The 17,958-nt window shown below is 34.8% G+C and overlaps 1 protein-coding gene across 1 annotated transcript in view; it reads right to left on the bottom strand.

Annotated features, from left to right (window-relative positions):
- KANSL1L (KAT8 regulatory NSL complex subunit 1 like) overlaps positions 1–17,958 on the bottom strand; it is a 145,816-nt gene that overhangs the window by 41,277 nt on the left and 86,581 nt on the right. Inside the window, 1 exon segment of the mRNA XM_079925208.1 lies at positions 12,970–13,174. Coding sequence (XP_079781334.1) covers positions 12,970–13,174 — 205 coding nt within the window.

The raw sequence follows: 17,958 nt of genomic DNA on the forward strand, positions 1-17,958 counted from the left end.
TTTCTACCTTAAGAAGATAAAAAAAGAGAGGGAGGCAAATTAAATCCAAAGTAGGCATCATTTACTTAGGATACCACCACACACTCAGTGGAATAGCTAAAATTAAAAGGACTGATAATATTGTTATAGCAAGAATGGGGAACAACTGGAATTCGCATACATTGTTGGTAGTAATGTAAAATGACACTATCCAAAAACAATGACACAAAAGTTGTGTGTTTATAGCAGCTTTATTAATAGTAGCCAAAACCAGAAATAGCCCAAGTGTCTAAGAGCTGATGAATGGATAAAAAATTGTGATACAGACCACAAGGAAATACTATTATGTTTTATATTCCCTTTTAATACTCATTCCCCACTGTTATTTCCTCTCACTCAGGCCTAGGGACACATACAGAATGAAAGTGAGGGGATGGAAAAAGGTATTCCATGCAAATGGAAATCAAAAGAAAGCTGGAGTAGCAATTCTCATATCAGACAAAATACACTTTAAAATAAAGACTACTACAAGAGACAAAGAAGGACACTACATAATGATCAAGGGATTGATCCAAGAAGAAGACATAACAACTGTAAATATTTATGCATCCAACATAGGAACACCTAAATAAATGAGGCAAATGCTAACAGCTATAAAAGGGGAAATCGACAGTAACACAATCACAGTAGGGGACTTTAACACCCCACTTTCACCAACACACATATCATCCAAAATGAAAATAAATAAGGAAACACAAGCTTTAAATAATACATTAAACAAGATAGACTTAATCGAAATGTACAGGATATTCCGTCCAAAAACAAAAGAATACACTTTGTTCTCAAGTGCTCATGAAACATTCTCCAGGAGAGATCATATCTTGGGTCACAAATCAAGCCTCGGTAAATTTAAGACCTTGAAATAGTATCAAGTATCTTTTCTGATTAGAACACTGTGAGATTAGATATCAATTACAGGAAAAAAACTGTAAAAAATACAAACACATGGAGGCTAAACAATACACAACTTAATAAAGAAAAGATCACTGAACAAATCAAAGAGGAAATAAAAAATAACCTAGAAACAAAAGACAATGAAAACAGGACGACCCAAAACCTATGGGATGCAGCAAAAGCAATTCTAAGAGGGAAGTTTATAGCAATACAAACCTACATCAAGAAACATCTCAAATAAACAACCTAACCTTACACCTAAAGCAAGTAGAGAAAGAAGAACAACAAAAAAAAAAAACCCAAAGTTAGCAGAAGGAAAGAAATCATAAAGATCAGATCAGAAATAAATGAAAAAGAAATGAAGGAAACAATAGCAAAGATCAACAAATCTAAAAGCTGGTTCTTTGAGAAGATAAACAAAGTTGGTAAACCATAAGCCAGACTCATCAAGAAAAAAGGAAGAAGACTCAAATCAGCAGAATTAGAAATGCAAAAAGGAGAAGTAACAACTGAGACTGCAGAAATACAAAGGATCATGAGAGATTACTACAAGCAATTATATGCCAATAAAATGGACAACCTGGAAGAAATGGACAAATTTTTAGAAAAGCACAACCTTCTGAGATTGAACAGGAAGAAATAGAAAATATAAACAGACCAATCACAAGCACCGAAATTGAGACTCTGATTAAAAATCTTCCAACAAACAAAAGCCCAGGACCAGATGGCTTGTCAGGTGAATTCTATCAAACATTTACAGAAGAGCTAACACCTATCCTTTTCAAACTGTTCCAAAATACAGCAGAGGGAGGAACACTCCCAAAGTCATTCTATGAGGCCACCATCACCCTGATACCAAAACCAGACAAAGATGTCACAAAGAAAGAAAACTACAGGCCAATATTACTGATGAACATAGATGCAAAAATACTCAACAAAATACTAGCAATAGAATCCAACAGCACATTAAAAGGATCATAGACCATGATCAAGTGGGGTTTATCCCAGGAATGCAAGGATTCTTCAATATATGCAAATCAATGTGATACACCATATTAATAAATTGAAGGAGAAAAAACATATGATCATCTCAATAGATGCAGAAAAAGCTTTCAACAAAATTCAACACCCATTTATGAAAAAAACCTCCAGAAAGTAGGCATAGATAAAACTTACCTCAACATAATAAAGGCCATATATGACAAACCCACAGCCAACATCGTTCTCAATGGTGAAAAACTGAAACCATTTCCACTAAGATCAGAAACAAGACAAGGTTGTTCACTCTCACCACTATTATTCAACATAGTTTTGGAAGTTTTAGCCACAGCAATCAGAGAAGAAAAAGAAATGAAAGGAATCCAAATCGGGAAAGAAGAAGTAATGCTGTCACTGTCTGCAGATAACAAGATACTATACATAGAGAATCCTAAAGACTCTACCAGAAAACTGCTAGAGCTAATCAATGAATTTGGTAAAGTTGCAGGATACAAAATTAATGCACAGAAGTCTCTTGCATTCCTATACACTAATGATGAAAAATCTGAAAGAGAAATTAAGGAAACACTCCCATTTACCACTGCAGAAAAATGATAGGAATAAACTTACCTAAGGAGACACAAAAGACCTGTATGCAGAAAACTATAAGACACTGATGGAAGAAATTAAAGATGATACAAACAGATCGAGAGATATACCATGTTCCTGGATTGGAAGAATCAACATTGTGAAAATGATTACACTACCCAAAGCAATCTACAGATTCAATGCAATCCCTATCATACTACCACTGGTATTTTTCACAGAACTAGAACAAAAAACTTCACAATTTGTATGGAAACACAAAAGACCCAAAATAGCCCATGCAATCTTGAGAAAGAAAAACAGAGCTGGAGGAATCAGGCTTCCTGACTTCAGACTACACTACAAAGCTACAGTAATCAAGACAATATGGTACTGGCACAAAAACAGAAATAGAGATCAATGGAACAGTATAGAAAGCCCAGAGATAAACCCATGCACATGTTTATCTTATTTTTGATAAATGATGCAAGAATATACAATGGAGAAAAGACAGCGTCTTCAATAAGTGGTGTTGGGAAAACTGGACAGCTACATGTAAAAGAATGAAATTAGGACATTCCCTAACACCATACACAAAAATAAGCTCAAAATGGATTAAAGACCTAAATGTAAGGCTAGACACTATAAAATTCTTAGAGGAAAACATAGGCAGAACACTCTATGACATAAATCACAGCAAGATCCTTTTTGACCCACCTTCTAGACAAATGGAAATAAAAACAAAAATAAACAAATGGGACCTAATGAAACTTAAAAGCTTTTGGATAGCAAAGGAAACCATAAGCAAGACGAAAAAACAACCCTCAGAATGGAAGAAAATATTTGTAAATGAAGCAACTGACAAAGGATTAATCCCCCAAATTTATAAGCAGCTCATGCAGCTCGATATCAAAAAACAAACAACCCAATCCAAAAATGGGCAGAAGACCTAAATAGACACTTCTCCAAAGAAGATATACAGTTTGCCAACAAATACATGAAAGGATGCTCGGTATCTCTAATCATTAGAGAAATGCAAATCAAAACTACAATGAGGTATCACCTCACACCAGTCAGAACGGCCATTGTCAAACAATCTACAAACAATAAATGCTGGAGAGGGTGTGGAGAAAAGGGACCCCTCTTGCACTGCTGGTGGGAATGTAAACTGATACAGTCACTGTGGAGAACAGTATGGAGGTTCCTTAAAAAACTAAAAATAGAACTACCATATGACCCAGCAATCCGACTACTGGGCATGCACCCTGAGAAAACCATAATTCAAAAGGAGTCATGTACCACAATGTTCATTGCAGCTCTATTTACAATAGCCAGGACATGGAAGCAACCTAAGTGTGCATCAACAGATGAATGGATAAAGAAGATGTGGCACATATATACAATGGAATATTACTCAGCCATAAAAAGAAACGAAATTGAGTTATTTGTAGTCAGGCGGATGGACCCAGAGTCTGTCATACAGAGTGAAGTTAAGTCAGAAAGAGAAAAACAAAAACCGTATGCTAACACATATGTATGGAATCTAAAAAAAAAAAATAATAATGGTTCTGGAAAACCTAAGGGCAGGACAGAAATAAAGATGCAGACATAGAGAATGGACTTGAGGATATGGGGAGGGGAAAGGGTAAGCTGTGACAAAGCGAGAGAGTGGCATGGACATATACACACTACCAATTGTAAAATAGCTAGTGGGAAGAAGCCACATAGCACAGGGAGATCCACTCGGTGCTTTGTGACCACCTGGAGGGGTGGGATAGGGATGGTGGGAGACACAAGAGGGAGGAGATATGGGAATATATGTATATGTATAGCTGATTCACTTTGTTATAAAGCAGAAAGTAACACACCATTGTAAAACAATTATACTCCAATAAAGATGTTTTAAAAAAATAAAATAAAAAAATAAACAGTAAGGAGAAACCAGACCGAAATTCCACACTTTGCTTGTTAATCTGCTCAGCTACATATCCAAGAGTTCAATGCTTACAAGTTCTATTTTCCACTCAGCAGTAGAATATTATTCAGCCAACTTTTCTTCCACTTTATAATAAAGATCACTTTTCTTCCAGTTTTTAATATTTCCTTCTGAAATCTTACCAGAATCACCTTAGATGTTCATATTTCTTTCTAGTAACATCCTGTTCTTGACAATATATCTATTCTCTAAGGTGATATCACCTTTGTCTTATATCCTCCTCACTTCCTTTTTAGCTTTCATTGGAATTTAGGCTTTTTTTTTTATCACACACCTCAAAATTCTTCCAGACTGTACCCAATTAGCCAACTCAAATCACTGCCACAATTTCAAGTATCTATTAAAACAGTATCCTACTTCCTGGTACCAAAGTCTGTATTAGTTTCCTAGGGCTGCCATAACAAACTGCCATAAATTAGGTGGCTTAAAATCACAGAAATTAATTTTCTCATAGTTCTGGAGAACCAAAGTCCAAAACTGAGGTGTTAGTAGGGCTGAGCTTCCTTTGAAGGCTCTAGGGGAGAACAGTTCCTTGCATCTTTCCGCTTCTGATGGCTCCTGATGTTCCCTGGCTTGTAGTAGCATAAGTGTACTCTCTGCTTCCATCTTCACAAAGTCTTCTTTGCTGTATCTCTGTGTCTCAGATCTCTCTCTCCATTCTCCTATAAGCGGACCAGTCACAGGATTTAGGGCCTATCCTAACCCCCAAATCATCTTACCTCCAGATCCTCAACTTAATTATATCTGCAAAGACTATTTCCAAATAAGGTCACTGTATTAGTTTGCTAGGTCTATCACAACTAAGTACCACAACTGAGGGTTTAAACAACAGAAATTTACTCTTTCACAGTTTTGGAGGCTAGAGGTCAGATCAATGTTTCAGCAAGATTGGTTTCTTTTAAAGACTGTGAGGAAGAACTTATTCCATCCCTCTGTCCAGCTTCTGTTTTTGCTGCCAATTTTCTGTAAAAGTATAAGTCTGATCTCAATCTTCATCTTCACATAGCATTCACTCTGCATGTATGCATCTGTGTTCAAATTTCCCTTTTTATAAGGACACCAGCCATATTGGGTCATCTTCACGTGGCATTCATTCTGTATGTATGTTCAAATTTCCCTTTTTATAAGGACACCATCCATACTGGGTTAGGGTCTACCCTAATCACATTTTAACTAATTACATCTGCATCAAACTTATATCCAAATAAGCTCACATTCTAAAGTACTAGGGATTAGGACTTCAACCTATGAGTTCTTGGGAACACAATTCAACTCAGAACAGTCACATTCATAAGTACCAGGAGTTAGACCATGGACATAACCTTTTTTTTTGGGGGGGGGTGTAAATATTTTGCCCAGTATAGTTGTTTGCTTTTTTTTTTTCTTTCAATACTTTGAATATTTCATTCCACTCTTTTTGCTTGCATGGTTTCTGAGAAGTTAGCTGTAATTCTTATCCTTGTTCTTCTACAGCTGTTTTTCTCTCTGCTATTTTTCAAGATTTTCTGTTTCTTTGGTCTTCTGCATTTTGAATATTATGCCTAAGTATTTATTTTTTGGTATTTATCCTGCTTGATGTTCTCCTGCTTCAGTTTCGTGAATGTGTGGTTTGGTGCTTGTCATTAACTTTGGAAAATTCTCATGTATTATTACTTCAAATATTTGTTTTTGCTCTGTTCTCTTTCTCTTCTTGGTATTCCAATCACTTATCTGAAACACAACCTCAAATTGCCCCCAAATTCTTGGATGTGCTGTTCTGTGTTATTCACTCCCTCTTCTTTTTGCATTTCAGTTTGTGAAGTTTCTATTGACCTATATAAGCTTGCTGATTGTTTCTTCAGCCATGTCCAATCTACTGATGAGCCCATGAAAAGCATGCTTCATTTAGGTTACAGTTTTTTTTGTTTCTAGCATTTACTTTTGATTCTCCTTAAGAGTTTCCATCTCTCTGCTTACATTAACTATCTGTTCTTGCATGTTTTCTACTTTACCCATTAAAGACTTTAACATATTAGTTATTTAAGAGAATTCCAATACCTTTGTCATATTTGAGCCTGGTTCTGATGAATTCTTTGTATTTTCAGAGTTTTTTTTTTTCCCTATCATGACCTGTAATTTTTTGTTGAAAGCTGAACATAATGTCATAGGATCTGAGGTAAACAGGCCTTTATTGTGAGATGTTACGTTAATCTAAGAGTCTGAGTGGGACTGCGTTTAATACCAGTTATAGTTGTAGGTGCCAGAGGCCTCGAACTCCTCCAGTGTCCTTGTTTTTGTCTCCCCTGTTAAATAGTTCTCCTCAGAGGGACTATATATTTTGCAGCTGTAATCCACTGTTACTATACTGGGGTTCTGTTGGTGTTATGGTAAAGAATGGGGGAGAGAAAGCATATCTACTACAGTAGCATAACTTACTATAATCTTACAATTAAATCTCAGTCTTTTGGTGGGTCTGTGTCCCTGGTCTGTGACTTTAACAAGTGTTTCTTATTTTCCACCCCCATTCTCTCTTAGGTGAGACAGAAAGGCTACAGAGGGCAGGAGTGGGAGAAATGCTCTTCTCTCAGATGGAATAAGGCTCTGATAAAGTTTTTTTTCCCTGAAGAGTAAACCTTGTAATGGATAATGCTCTAGGCTTATTTCATAAAGGTTACCCTTCCCTTCCATTCCAGAGCCACTAGGGATCCTTTTTGGCTCTTCATTCTGAGAACTTAGTTGGGTGCCTAAAGGTAAAGTCCATGGAAGTGTGAGGTGTGGGGTTCCCTTAGGCTGTAGTCCCCAGGAGTTTTTCACTCTCAGACTAGTCCACACTCAGCCTCAAGCAATTCAACAAAATTACCATTTAAGTGCTCCTACCAGTTAGTTTATGATTGCTATAGTTTCTGCTCCAGGTAAGCAGATCTTGGCTGTAACTCTTTGGATTTGCCTGTCTCTCCATATTTTGGGTTGGCGGTTTGCTCTGCAACCTCAATTATCTGATGGGTTCATGAAAAGGCAATGATTTTCAGTTTGTTCACCTTTTTCTCGCTGTAAGGACAGTTGTGACAACTTCCAAGCTCTTTACATGTTGGAGCTGAAACCAGAATCCCCCTAATGTCTTTAATAGTATGATGATTTTTTTTGGTAACTTATACATGTAGTTATTGCAGTGAGAATATTGATCGGCCAACTATATATACTATATGCTACCTAGTAGCGGAAGACTGCCACCTCTCTCCATTGCCCTTATATAAGCTGCTCTCAACCAGTACCCTAGAGAGTTAAACACTATAGAAAATGATTTAAATAATTATTTTCTAAATTCTGCCAAGGATGTTACATAGCTAGTACCATTCTAGATGCATAGGAGTTAGTTTCTTACATAAAATGGATGCCTTAGCCATTTTATCCCTTAATATTTCAATGTGTATTTCCTAGAATAAGTATATTTTCTTACATAACTGCAAAATATCACATTCAGGAAATTCAACATTGACACAATATTTTAATATAATCTAGCATCAATAGTACAGTTTTGTCAATTGTCCCCATATTTTCCCTCCAAAAGAACAGTGATCTGGATCATATATTCATTCAGTTGTCATATATCTTAGTCTATCTTTCAATCTGAAGCAGTTCCTCAGGCTTTCTTGGCTTTTATTACATTGGCTTTTTTTTTTTTTTTTTTTTTTTTTTTTTTAAGTATACAGGCCAGTTTTCATTTCTTAATAGCATGTTTCTGATTTTGGCTTTGTCTGATGTCTCCTCATGGTTAAATTCAGGTTATGTATGTCTGGTCAGAATACTACATAGTGATATTATATCTTTCTAATAGGCTACATTAGTTTTTTTTATTTTTACTGTTCAAGTTTTTAAACATACGCAAAAGCAGGGAGAATAATATAGTGATCCCTTATGTACCTACCTCTCCAAATTAACCTTTTACTGCTCTTACTTCATCCATCCTCTTCTCCCTTTCTTTCCTTCACTTCATTGCTTTGCTCTGATATTTTCAAGCAAATTCTTAACATTGTCCTGTTACCCATTTCACTACTGAATGCATCTCTTAAAAATAAGGCCTTTTCCTCACATAACCACAATATCATTATCACACCATTAAAATTATCAATTATTCCTGAACATTATCTAATCATCAGCTGTGGTCAATTTTTCCCAATGATCTCAAAAATGTCTTTTCAGGGTTCTTGTTCAAATCAAGACCCAAACCAAGTCCACACACTGTCTTTGGTTGCTGTGTTTCTCACATCAGTGTCATTCAAGGCCTTGGTGGGTCTCAGGAGTGCTGGCTCCTCCCCTGTCCTTCCGCTGCTCCAGCCCAGCCTGTTTGGCGCTCACCTCTCCTACCTCCTGCTGAGTCCGGGGCAAACCCACACAACTAGGGCCTCTCCTCCAGCCCCTGCACAGCATGGCCTGTGCCACAGGGACCCTGGGACCTGGAGGTCACTGTTCTCGGCTGTTCCCTTCTCTGAACAGACATAGGCTACGTTAGTTTTGATCACTCAGGCAAGGTTACTGTCTGGTTCTCTACCATATAGTTAAGACAATATCAATATCCTGCTCCTCATCAAACTTTTCCCCAATCCTGACCCCAGACTTTTCATGCATTGATGCTTCTTACCCAGTCAATCTTTACTATGATTATTGCAATGATTCTCTAATTTGACTGCTCACTCCACATTTATTAATCAGTATCCTACTCTATGCAAAAGTCTTCCCTTTCCCCTTTTAATCTCTCTCTCTTTCTCTCTCTCTCTCTCATCAGGATACACTCATGGCTACCTATATTTTCACTGGGTTAATTACTGTCCTTAGCTATTTCAATGCTCAAAGAGCCCCAGATTTGGCCAGTGGAAGCCTCTCCAAACAAGCTCTTGGGTTTTTTTTTTTTTTTTTGACATGCCCCCATCATTTTTTTTAAACACTTTCTTGCCTTCTGGTAACAATAAGACGTCCCAGGCCCCTTTTATAGCCCCTCTTCCCCAACCCTGGAGATCAGACACTTCTCCAAAGATCTATATTTCCTTTCAGTAAGGAATAGTATTAGAAAACAGAATGAGTGCCACATGTTCTCACTGCTATCATGGTAAGTTTGAGTCTAGTCTTGTCATATCCAATTTGGTAGCCATTATCCAAATGTGGCCATTTAAATCAAAATTAATAAAAATAAAAATTCAGTTCCTCAGCTGCACTAGTCACATTTCACGTGGTCAATAGTTACACATGTATTTAGTAGCTACCATATTGGACAGCACAGATATTTATAGAGCATTTTCGTCATTACAGAAAGTTCTATTAGACATTACTGTTCTAGACCCTTTCACAAAGCTAATCAAGGAAACACACACACACACACACACACACACACACACACACACACACACACACAAATTCTCACTCTCCATTGCCTTTTAAATATCTTTCTACATTCCACTACAATAATTCTTTCACATATTAATTATTTATTGAGCATATACTATTGGACAGTTACTGTTCAAGACCCTGTAGGTTCAGAAATACACAGTTCCTGTTCTCAAAAAACTTACAATGTAATGAGAAGACAGAAAAATAAATGGAACATTATTATAAAATAATGGATTATTATTATAACACAGGGTGCTACATCATTATATACCCCATAGTGGGAATATCAAGGAAGGCTTCCTGAGAGAAATGACATTTATTAAATTTAGAAAGGTAAATAACTATTACCCTGGAAATTTGGGGGATAAGTTGGGGGTGGGGTCATTTGCTGTTCTCCATCATTTTTTCCCACCTCTGTTACAATTACTAAAGTGCTTTTCTTAATCTCCCCTAAACCCTTTCAATATTCTGTTTATCTTTCCAAACCCATCTTTTATGGTGCATTTCTAAATGCCTCTAACCAGATAAAGCTCCTTCCCCAATTCCCAAATATACAGTCTTTACTGATTTCAAGCACATAAAAGATTTGGTTTAGCCACTGTGGAAAACAGTATGGAGATTCCTCAGAAAACTAAAAATAGAATTACCAGATGATCCAGCAATCCCACTCATGGGCATATATTCAGACAAAACTATAATTCAAAAAGACACATGCACCCTTGTGTTCACAGCAGCGCTATTCACAATAGCCAAGACACGGAAACAGCCTAAATATCTGTCAACAGATGAATGGATAAAGAAGATGTGGTACATATATACAATGGAATACTACTCATACATAAAAAAGAATGAAATAATGCCATTTGCAGCAACATGGATGCAACTAGAGATAATCATACTAAGTAAGTCAGAAAGAGAAAGACAAATACCATATGATATCACTTATATGTGGAATCTAAAATATGACACAGATGAACCTATCCATGAAAACAGAAATGGAATCATGGACATAGAGAACAGACTGGTGGTTGCCAAGGGGGAGGGGGTTGGGGCAGGGATGGAGTGGGAGGTTGGGGTTAGCAGATGTAAGTTTTTATGCAGAGAACGGATAAACAACAAGGTCCTAGTATATAGCACAGAGAACTATATTTAATATCCTATGACAACCATAATGGAAAAGAATATTAAAAAAAGAATGTGTATATATATATATATATCTGAATAACTTCACTGTACAGCAGAAATTAACACAATACTGTAGATCAACTTCAATAGAAAATATTGATTAAAAAAAGATTTGGTTTATTTTTGTTGTTATCAATGTACTAATGGATAAGAACATGGCTTCGGAATCAGACTTATTGTTTACTAGCTGTATGACCTCAGGAAAGTTACTTAATCTCCCTAAACTTCAATTTCTGCATCTAAAGGTGGGATTGATAATGCCTCATAGCTTTATGTTTGAGGACTAAATAAAATAATGTACTGAAAATGCTTAGCATTATGACTGGAATATGGTAAATTATATGGTCTACTAGTAACAATGTTAGACGTGTTTCTTCCTTTGTTTGCTGGAAGTTTTAAATTTGTTCACACTTTTCCAGGCCAATCTTTATATTATCAAGGCATATGCAGTACTTTAGTAATATTGAGCAAATCCCCTAAATTATTCAGATAGATTCCTTCCAGTCAGAATATTAAGGCATATTCAAATGTGAGATATTTTTGATAGACAATTCTATTTATAACTATGAAATTACGAAATCATTTTCAAATATATTATTTCTCTATTGCTTGTAGTAACTTTAAATAAAAATTATTAAATAAAATATAATTTCATATATAAAAACTTTAAATAAAATATTTTCCTATTAGGTTTATTAAATATGTAAAATTTCTTTAAATTCTGAAATAAAATTTTCTTAAAAATTTCAAGTTGGGAAAGCATACTACTAATACCTGAACTACTAAATGGCAAAAATCAATCTATTAATAAAAATTAATTTGTCAGAATTCATGTTCCTATTTATAAAAGGATCCTATAAAACCAAATTTGAAATTGGTTCCTAATGAAACAAAGCATCTTGATTTTTTTATAGAAATATATTTAAAAATAGTTAATGTAGTAATAATCAAAAACAATATTAAATCAAGGATAATTTCTTTCCTTTGACATATTATTTAAAATAGATAGCTAGTGGGAAGTAGCTGCATAGCACAGGGAGATCAGCTAGGTGGTTTGTGACCACCTAGAGGGGTGGGATAGGGAGGGTGGGAGGGAGGGAGATGCAAGAGGGAAGAGATATGGGAACATATGTATATGTATAACTGATTCACTTTGTTATAAAGCAGAAACTAACACAACATTGTAAAGCAATTATACTCCAATAAAGATGCTAATATATATATAGTAAAATAAGGCATAAATAAATGAACTTGATCAAACATTTCCCAGATTTTCCCAAATCATCACCATTATTATTCATTCCCACAATAAATATTTCATATTGGCACATAAAAAATATAAGAGAAAAAAAGCACATTATACCATGAGAACTAGAGATAATTTTGCTCTCCATCACAGCTTATTTAGATACGCACTGAAAGATGCATATCTAACATGTTGCTAACAAATGAAAAATATGCTTTTCAAAATGGACGCTTTTAATGAAGCATATTTTATTTGCAAAAAGGGTAAGCATGGTCATCTAAAACTTCATTGCTTATATGAAAAAGGAGTGCTCACCAGGTTTAACAAATACCAAACATAAAAGGGAGAGCAATGTCATTTCCTCCAAAATAACTGAAAACCCTGCAGATTGTTACTTTTTTCTTCACTAAGCAAAAGGTAAATATATAATACACTTGTGTTTTCCTTGTTACCCTTACTAGTAAAATTTTAAAATCAACTTGATATGTACATTTCTTTCAAACTCGTTTAAGCATAATAGTGATTTAAAAAAATGGAAATGTGAGAAGTTTCAGAATACACTGCTATGTTTAAAAATTATTAAATCCCACTTATTCTAAACAACTGTGTACAGTTCATATCCTCTAACTTGTGAAATATATTGACAATAAAATCTTTGTTCATGTTTTGCCAAAGGCGACCTTACCTGCGGAGTCCAATAAAAAGTAGGGCTCAATCTGTAGAGTTTTCGTTTGTGGAAACTCTGAAGTGGCCTTGTTCGAGCTGCTGTGCTCATGATAGTCAAGGATGGAGATTTCAATCTTGTCCTGTCTTTTCTCCTTTTCTTACTGTGCTTCTGGTTAAGTAACCAGCTACTGGAGGAAGAGAGCTCATCTAAATTCTCTGAAGCACTGATATGCCATGAAATAAATGGGAGTGGAGGGAATAAAACAAAAACAAAAAAGACAAAGAAAACTAAATGTAAATCACCTTGATCTATTATGACAGAAGAGTATTAATTTTAGCCAATTTTGTGGTAATAATCGATGAAAGAATTAATATTAATGGGAAATTGCATTTCAAGTTGTGAATACAGAATTTCTATTTTCTCCTGCAAAACAAATATCCCACAGGTTAGAAATGCTTACATGAGTTCACTAGTACAATGTAAACCTTCACTGTAAATCAATAATTCATGAATATTACAGTGTTGAAACTACTTACATCAAATTCTTTTTGAATAAGGGTGAAATTATACAGGATTACAGGTTTTTAAAGGGCTAAAATCTCATCACTACATCATTAGCTGCTCTTACATAAGCATTACATATCGTTTCAGTGAATTTTGAAACAAAGATGCAATCCGACTACATTTTAAGAATCTTTTCAAACTTCTGATGACACAGAAGCCACAAACTATAAAATTTTAAAACAGATCACACAAACTACACATGAAATAAGCATAATTTTATAATCATTCTTCATATTAATTTTTAAACATTTATTTAAATATTTTAAAACATCAAAACATCAGGAGGAAGTTAATGCCTGTCACCACATAAATTTAAATTCATTTATACCAGTATATTATATATAAAATATTCGGCTTTTTGGGCCTATAATATACCAGTTTCAACCTTATTTATATAAGACGAAAGCTAGTCAACTTAGCATTCTAAGATCAACAAGTGAAACTGCTGTACATGTTATTGCTAATCAACATATGAATTCTAAATGTGCTATTTTGTTCAGGTAGAATCAGTGTTTAATGGTAAACATAAGACATGGTTTTTCTATAGCAGTATCATTGGTTTTGAATATTTACGGCTGCTATAAGATATTCTATTATCTTGTAGATAAAGCAAGTAATTCAAGAACTTTACATAGTAATAAGAAACAAGAAATAAAGGTACCTGAATGGCTTATGTTGGTGAAACCAAAATAAAATATAGAATTTGGTGACTACATATAAATAAAATTGAGTATGTACTACTGGCCAGACCAGTATAGGTAAATTGGTCTGGCCCCTGCCGCTGGCTCTCCTGCTGCATCATGCATCACACTCCGTCTGGTTCCCTGTGTTCCAGCTGCACTGCCTCCTTTCATTTCAAATAACTCGCACTCACTACTCACTATTATATATAATTTCTGCTTCCTGGAATTTTCTCACATCCTCCTTCAATTACATAATTTCCAATAATCATCTCAGTTCAAAAGTCATTTCCTCAGGTGTCTTTGAGCCCTTGCATAGCCCCTCCAAAGACTAAGTCAAATTCCCTCATGAGCTCTGATAGTACCATTCACCTTTTCTTCATAGTATTTTTCATGGTGATAAGTTTACATTTATTTGTATTATTATCTGATTAATGTCTTTCTCCTTTTCTAAGACTGTAAGTATTACAAAGACTGTGTCTGTTTTGTTTAACTTTATATCAAGAAGTTCCTGATATTGTACCTTGCATACAGCAAATACTCAATAGTTATTGAATGAACGGAGAAATATAAACATATATATTTGCAGATTTACCCACTCCAGCTCAGTGCTTTGCACAGTGCATGTATAACACCACATACTACACCTAAATAATTAGTTTAGTGAATGAGTAAACATGTAACATTCTAGTTTAAGACCCAAAAGAAGCTCTAAACAGAAGGCTACAAGAGTCCTTTTAGAAAAATAAGTTACATATTTACACTGCCTTGAGTTCCATTCTAAATCTCTAACTTTGGTTTAAAAAGTTAGTTTCTGATAGTAAAATATGATGTACCTTATTTTATCTCATAATCATATATGCCCATTATAAATTTATGAGAATAATAAGCAGATGAGAGCTATAAGATGTTTTGATTTGTAAAAGAGAAGGCATGGATAAAGTTTAAAATTTTTCTTCTAATTTAAAAAGTGCAAAATGACCGAGAGCTTTATCTAAGAAAATAAGCCAAAAGTCATAAATTCATGTTTTATTAACATTGTTAAATTTCTCTAAGTTACTTAATGACTTTCTGATATAATTGGTTTTCTATTACAATCTTAGAAAATCTTAGCAGTTAAGATATTTATGGATAACAATAGGCATTCAATTTGCTTTTACAGAGTATAAATGGAAAACTTCAAGTGAATTTTTTAAATAAAAATTTTACTATACTGATTACTACAGAAACCAAAGGCCCAGAAGTGAGGCAATTAATCTTTTAACTGATATTTTATTATAAATCCCTACAAAAGTCAATTCCTGCAAACATTATGTACTTGCATCAAAATTAATAAAACAATCTAAAGATATGGGTTTATGGGGACATATATTAGCTAACTTCTTGGAGTCATCTTGGGGGTGGTGATAATGGTGGATGGATATGGAAGAACAGTCTAATTTCAACCTATTTTTTTTTTTTTTTTTTTTTTTTTTTGTTGCGGTACGCGGGCCTCTCACCGCTGTGGCCTCTCCCGTTGCGGAGCACAGGCTCCGGACGCGCAGGCTCAGCGGCCATGTCTCACGAACCCAGCCGCTCCGCGGCGTGTGGGATCCTCCCGGACCGGGGCACGAACCCATGTCCCCTGCATCGGCAGGCGGACTCTCAACCACTGCGCCACCAGGAAAGCCCTCAACCTATTTTTTAATAAACTCAGTGAAAGATAGTCTAAAATTTTTAGTAACTTATTCAAGTATTTCATAACCTTTGGCCTAAGCCAAATTATTTTCTTAGAAGGACTGAAATAATCATTATAACACTCTGCTCAAATGCTTTTAGTAAATAAGAAACTTTGGGTCCTGGTTATAAATTTAGGATTCTAAAACCATAAATAGACAAGACTTCATGAAATTGTTTTTATCTTTTAATCTCAAGGAACAGCAGCAATTATTCAACACAGAATTTTAAATTACTGTTTTAGTACTGTTTTCAACATTTCCCCCACATTCATGTATTCTTATACTAAATACACTTAAGAAAAAGCAGAAATCAACAATGGAGAAAAGAATTATAATGTGTATTATCTAAGAACTTACGATAGCCCCCCAGTTCCCAATCTACTCATATACACAAATACCCACACCTGCTATACTGGGCTGAACAGTGTCCTCACAATATTTACATCCACCAGGAACCTCAGATTGTGACCTTACTTGGAAATACAGTCTTTGCAGATGTAATTAGGTAAAATGAGGTCATACTGGATTAGGGTAGGTCCTATATCCAATCACTGATGTCCTTATAAGAAGAGACACAGAATTAAGGAAGAGATCCACCCAGGGAATAATGCCATGTGAAGACAGAGGAGAGAAGCCAAAAACGCCAAGGACTGCCAGGAACTGCCAGAAGCCAGGAAAAGGCAAGGATGGATTCTTCCCAGAAACCTTCAGAGAGAGCATGGCCCTGCCTGACACCTTGATTTTAAAAACATCTAGCCTCCAGAATTGTGAAAGAATAAATATCTGTTATACCAAGCCACACACTTAGTGGTGATTTGTTATAACACCCCTACGAAATGGATATATTCATAAAAGTACACACCTAAGAATCACTATTTTTGCATAAGTTATGTCTATTTCAAGTCTACTTTGATCTTTTGGAGTTCTTTGATGACTTCAACCTATAGCAGCTAAGGTAGGTGCAACCTTTTCCAAACTTTCCCTGATGCCCAAAGTCCTGCCAATAGTTGAATTTAATACCTTTCTTTCCCTTGATAATGTTTGGAGAAATTAATGCATCATATACTCAGATATATTCAATGATATTTTAAAGAAATTATATAAAATTGGACTTTATATAAACTTACTAAAATGGCCCACTAGGGGCATTACTTGTCCTCCACATGGCAAAACAAACATCTCTCTCAAACGGCCAATGGACCAAGATCCAGGCATTATCTGCTACATATAGAGAAAACAGTGCATCGACCAGCCCATTTCACCTACTCTAGGAATTAATTAGGAAAATTAGACCCCTTACTCAAAAATACGAGTCTCTTCAACCATAGCAACAAGAAAATGTGTTGGAGTACACTGTAAAATGGCATTCTAAATTAGATATGTCCCCTAAAAAAAATTAAGGTACTTACCTGTTCTAAAAAATTAAGGTACATCTTAATGCAGCCATTAAAATGAAAAAAAAAATTTAAGTATAGAAAGCTTCAGATATACTTTGAAATAAGATATAAAATGGCTTCCAATAGATCTCAACTATGAAAATAATGTAAAAAATGATAGGAAGGAAATACACTCTGAGCAATATAAGTGATTTCCACTTTCTTCTTAGTATTTTATGACTTTTTAACTTTTCATACAATGAACTTATATAATTTTATAAGAAGAAAACAAAAATGTCATCCAAAATTGCAGTCTTTTTTTTTGGGCATTAGGAATTTCTAATATTTACATTTTAAAATGTAACATAACAACCAAATGTAATATGGATTTTGTTTGGGTCCTGATTCTAACAAATTATCCTAACAAACAAATTTGTTAGAATAACAAATTATTCTAACAAAATCATAAAAAGATGATTTTGAGACAACTGGGAAAATATGAATATAGAGAATTTCATGATAGTGATAAATTATGACTAATATAAGAATAATAAAAAAAAGCAGATGATAACATGGTGGGTATGTTGAAAAAAAGCTTATCAGAGAAATATACAGAAGTATTTACAGTTAAAATAACAATCAATAGAATTTATTTTTTAAAAGCATAGG

The sequence above is a fragment of the Stenella coeruleoalba genome (assembly GCF_951394435.1).
Source record: "Stenella coeruleoalba genome assembly, chromosome: 6".
NCBI lineage: Eukaryota > Metazoa > Chordata > Mammalia > Artiodactyla > Delphinidae > Stenella > Stenella coeruleoalba.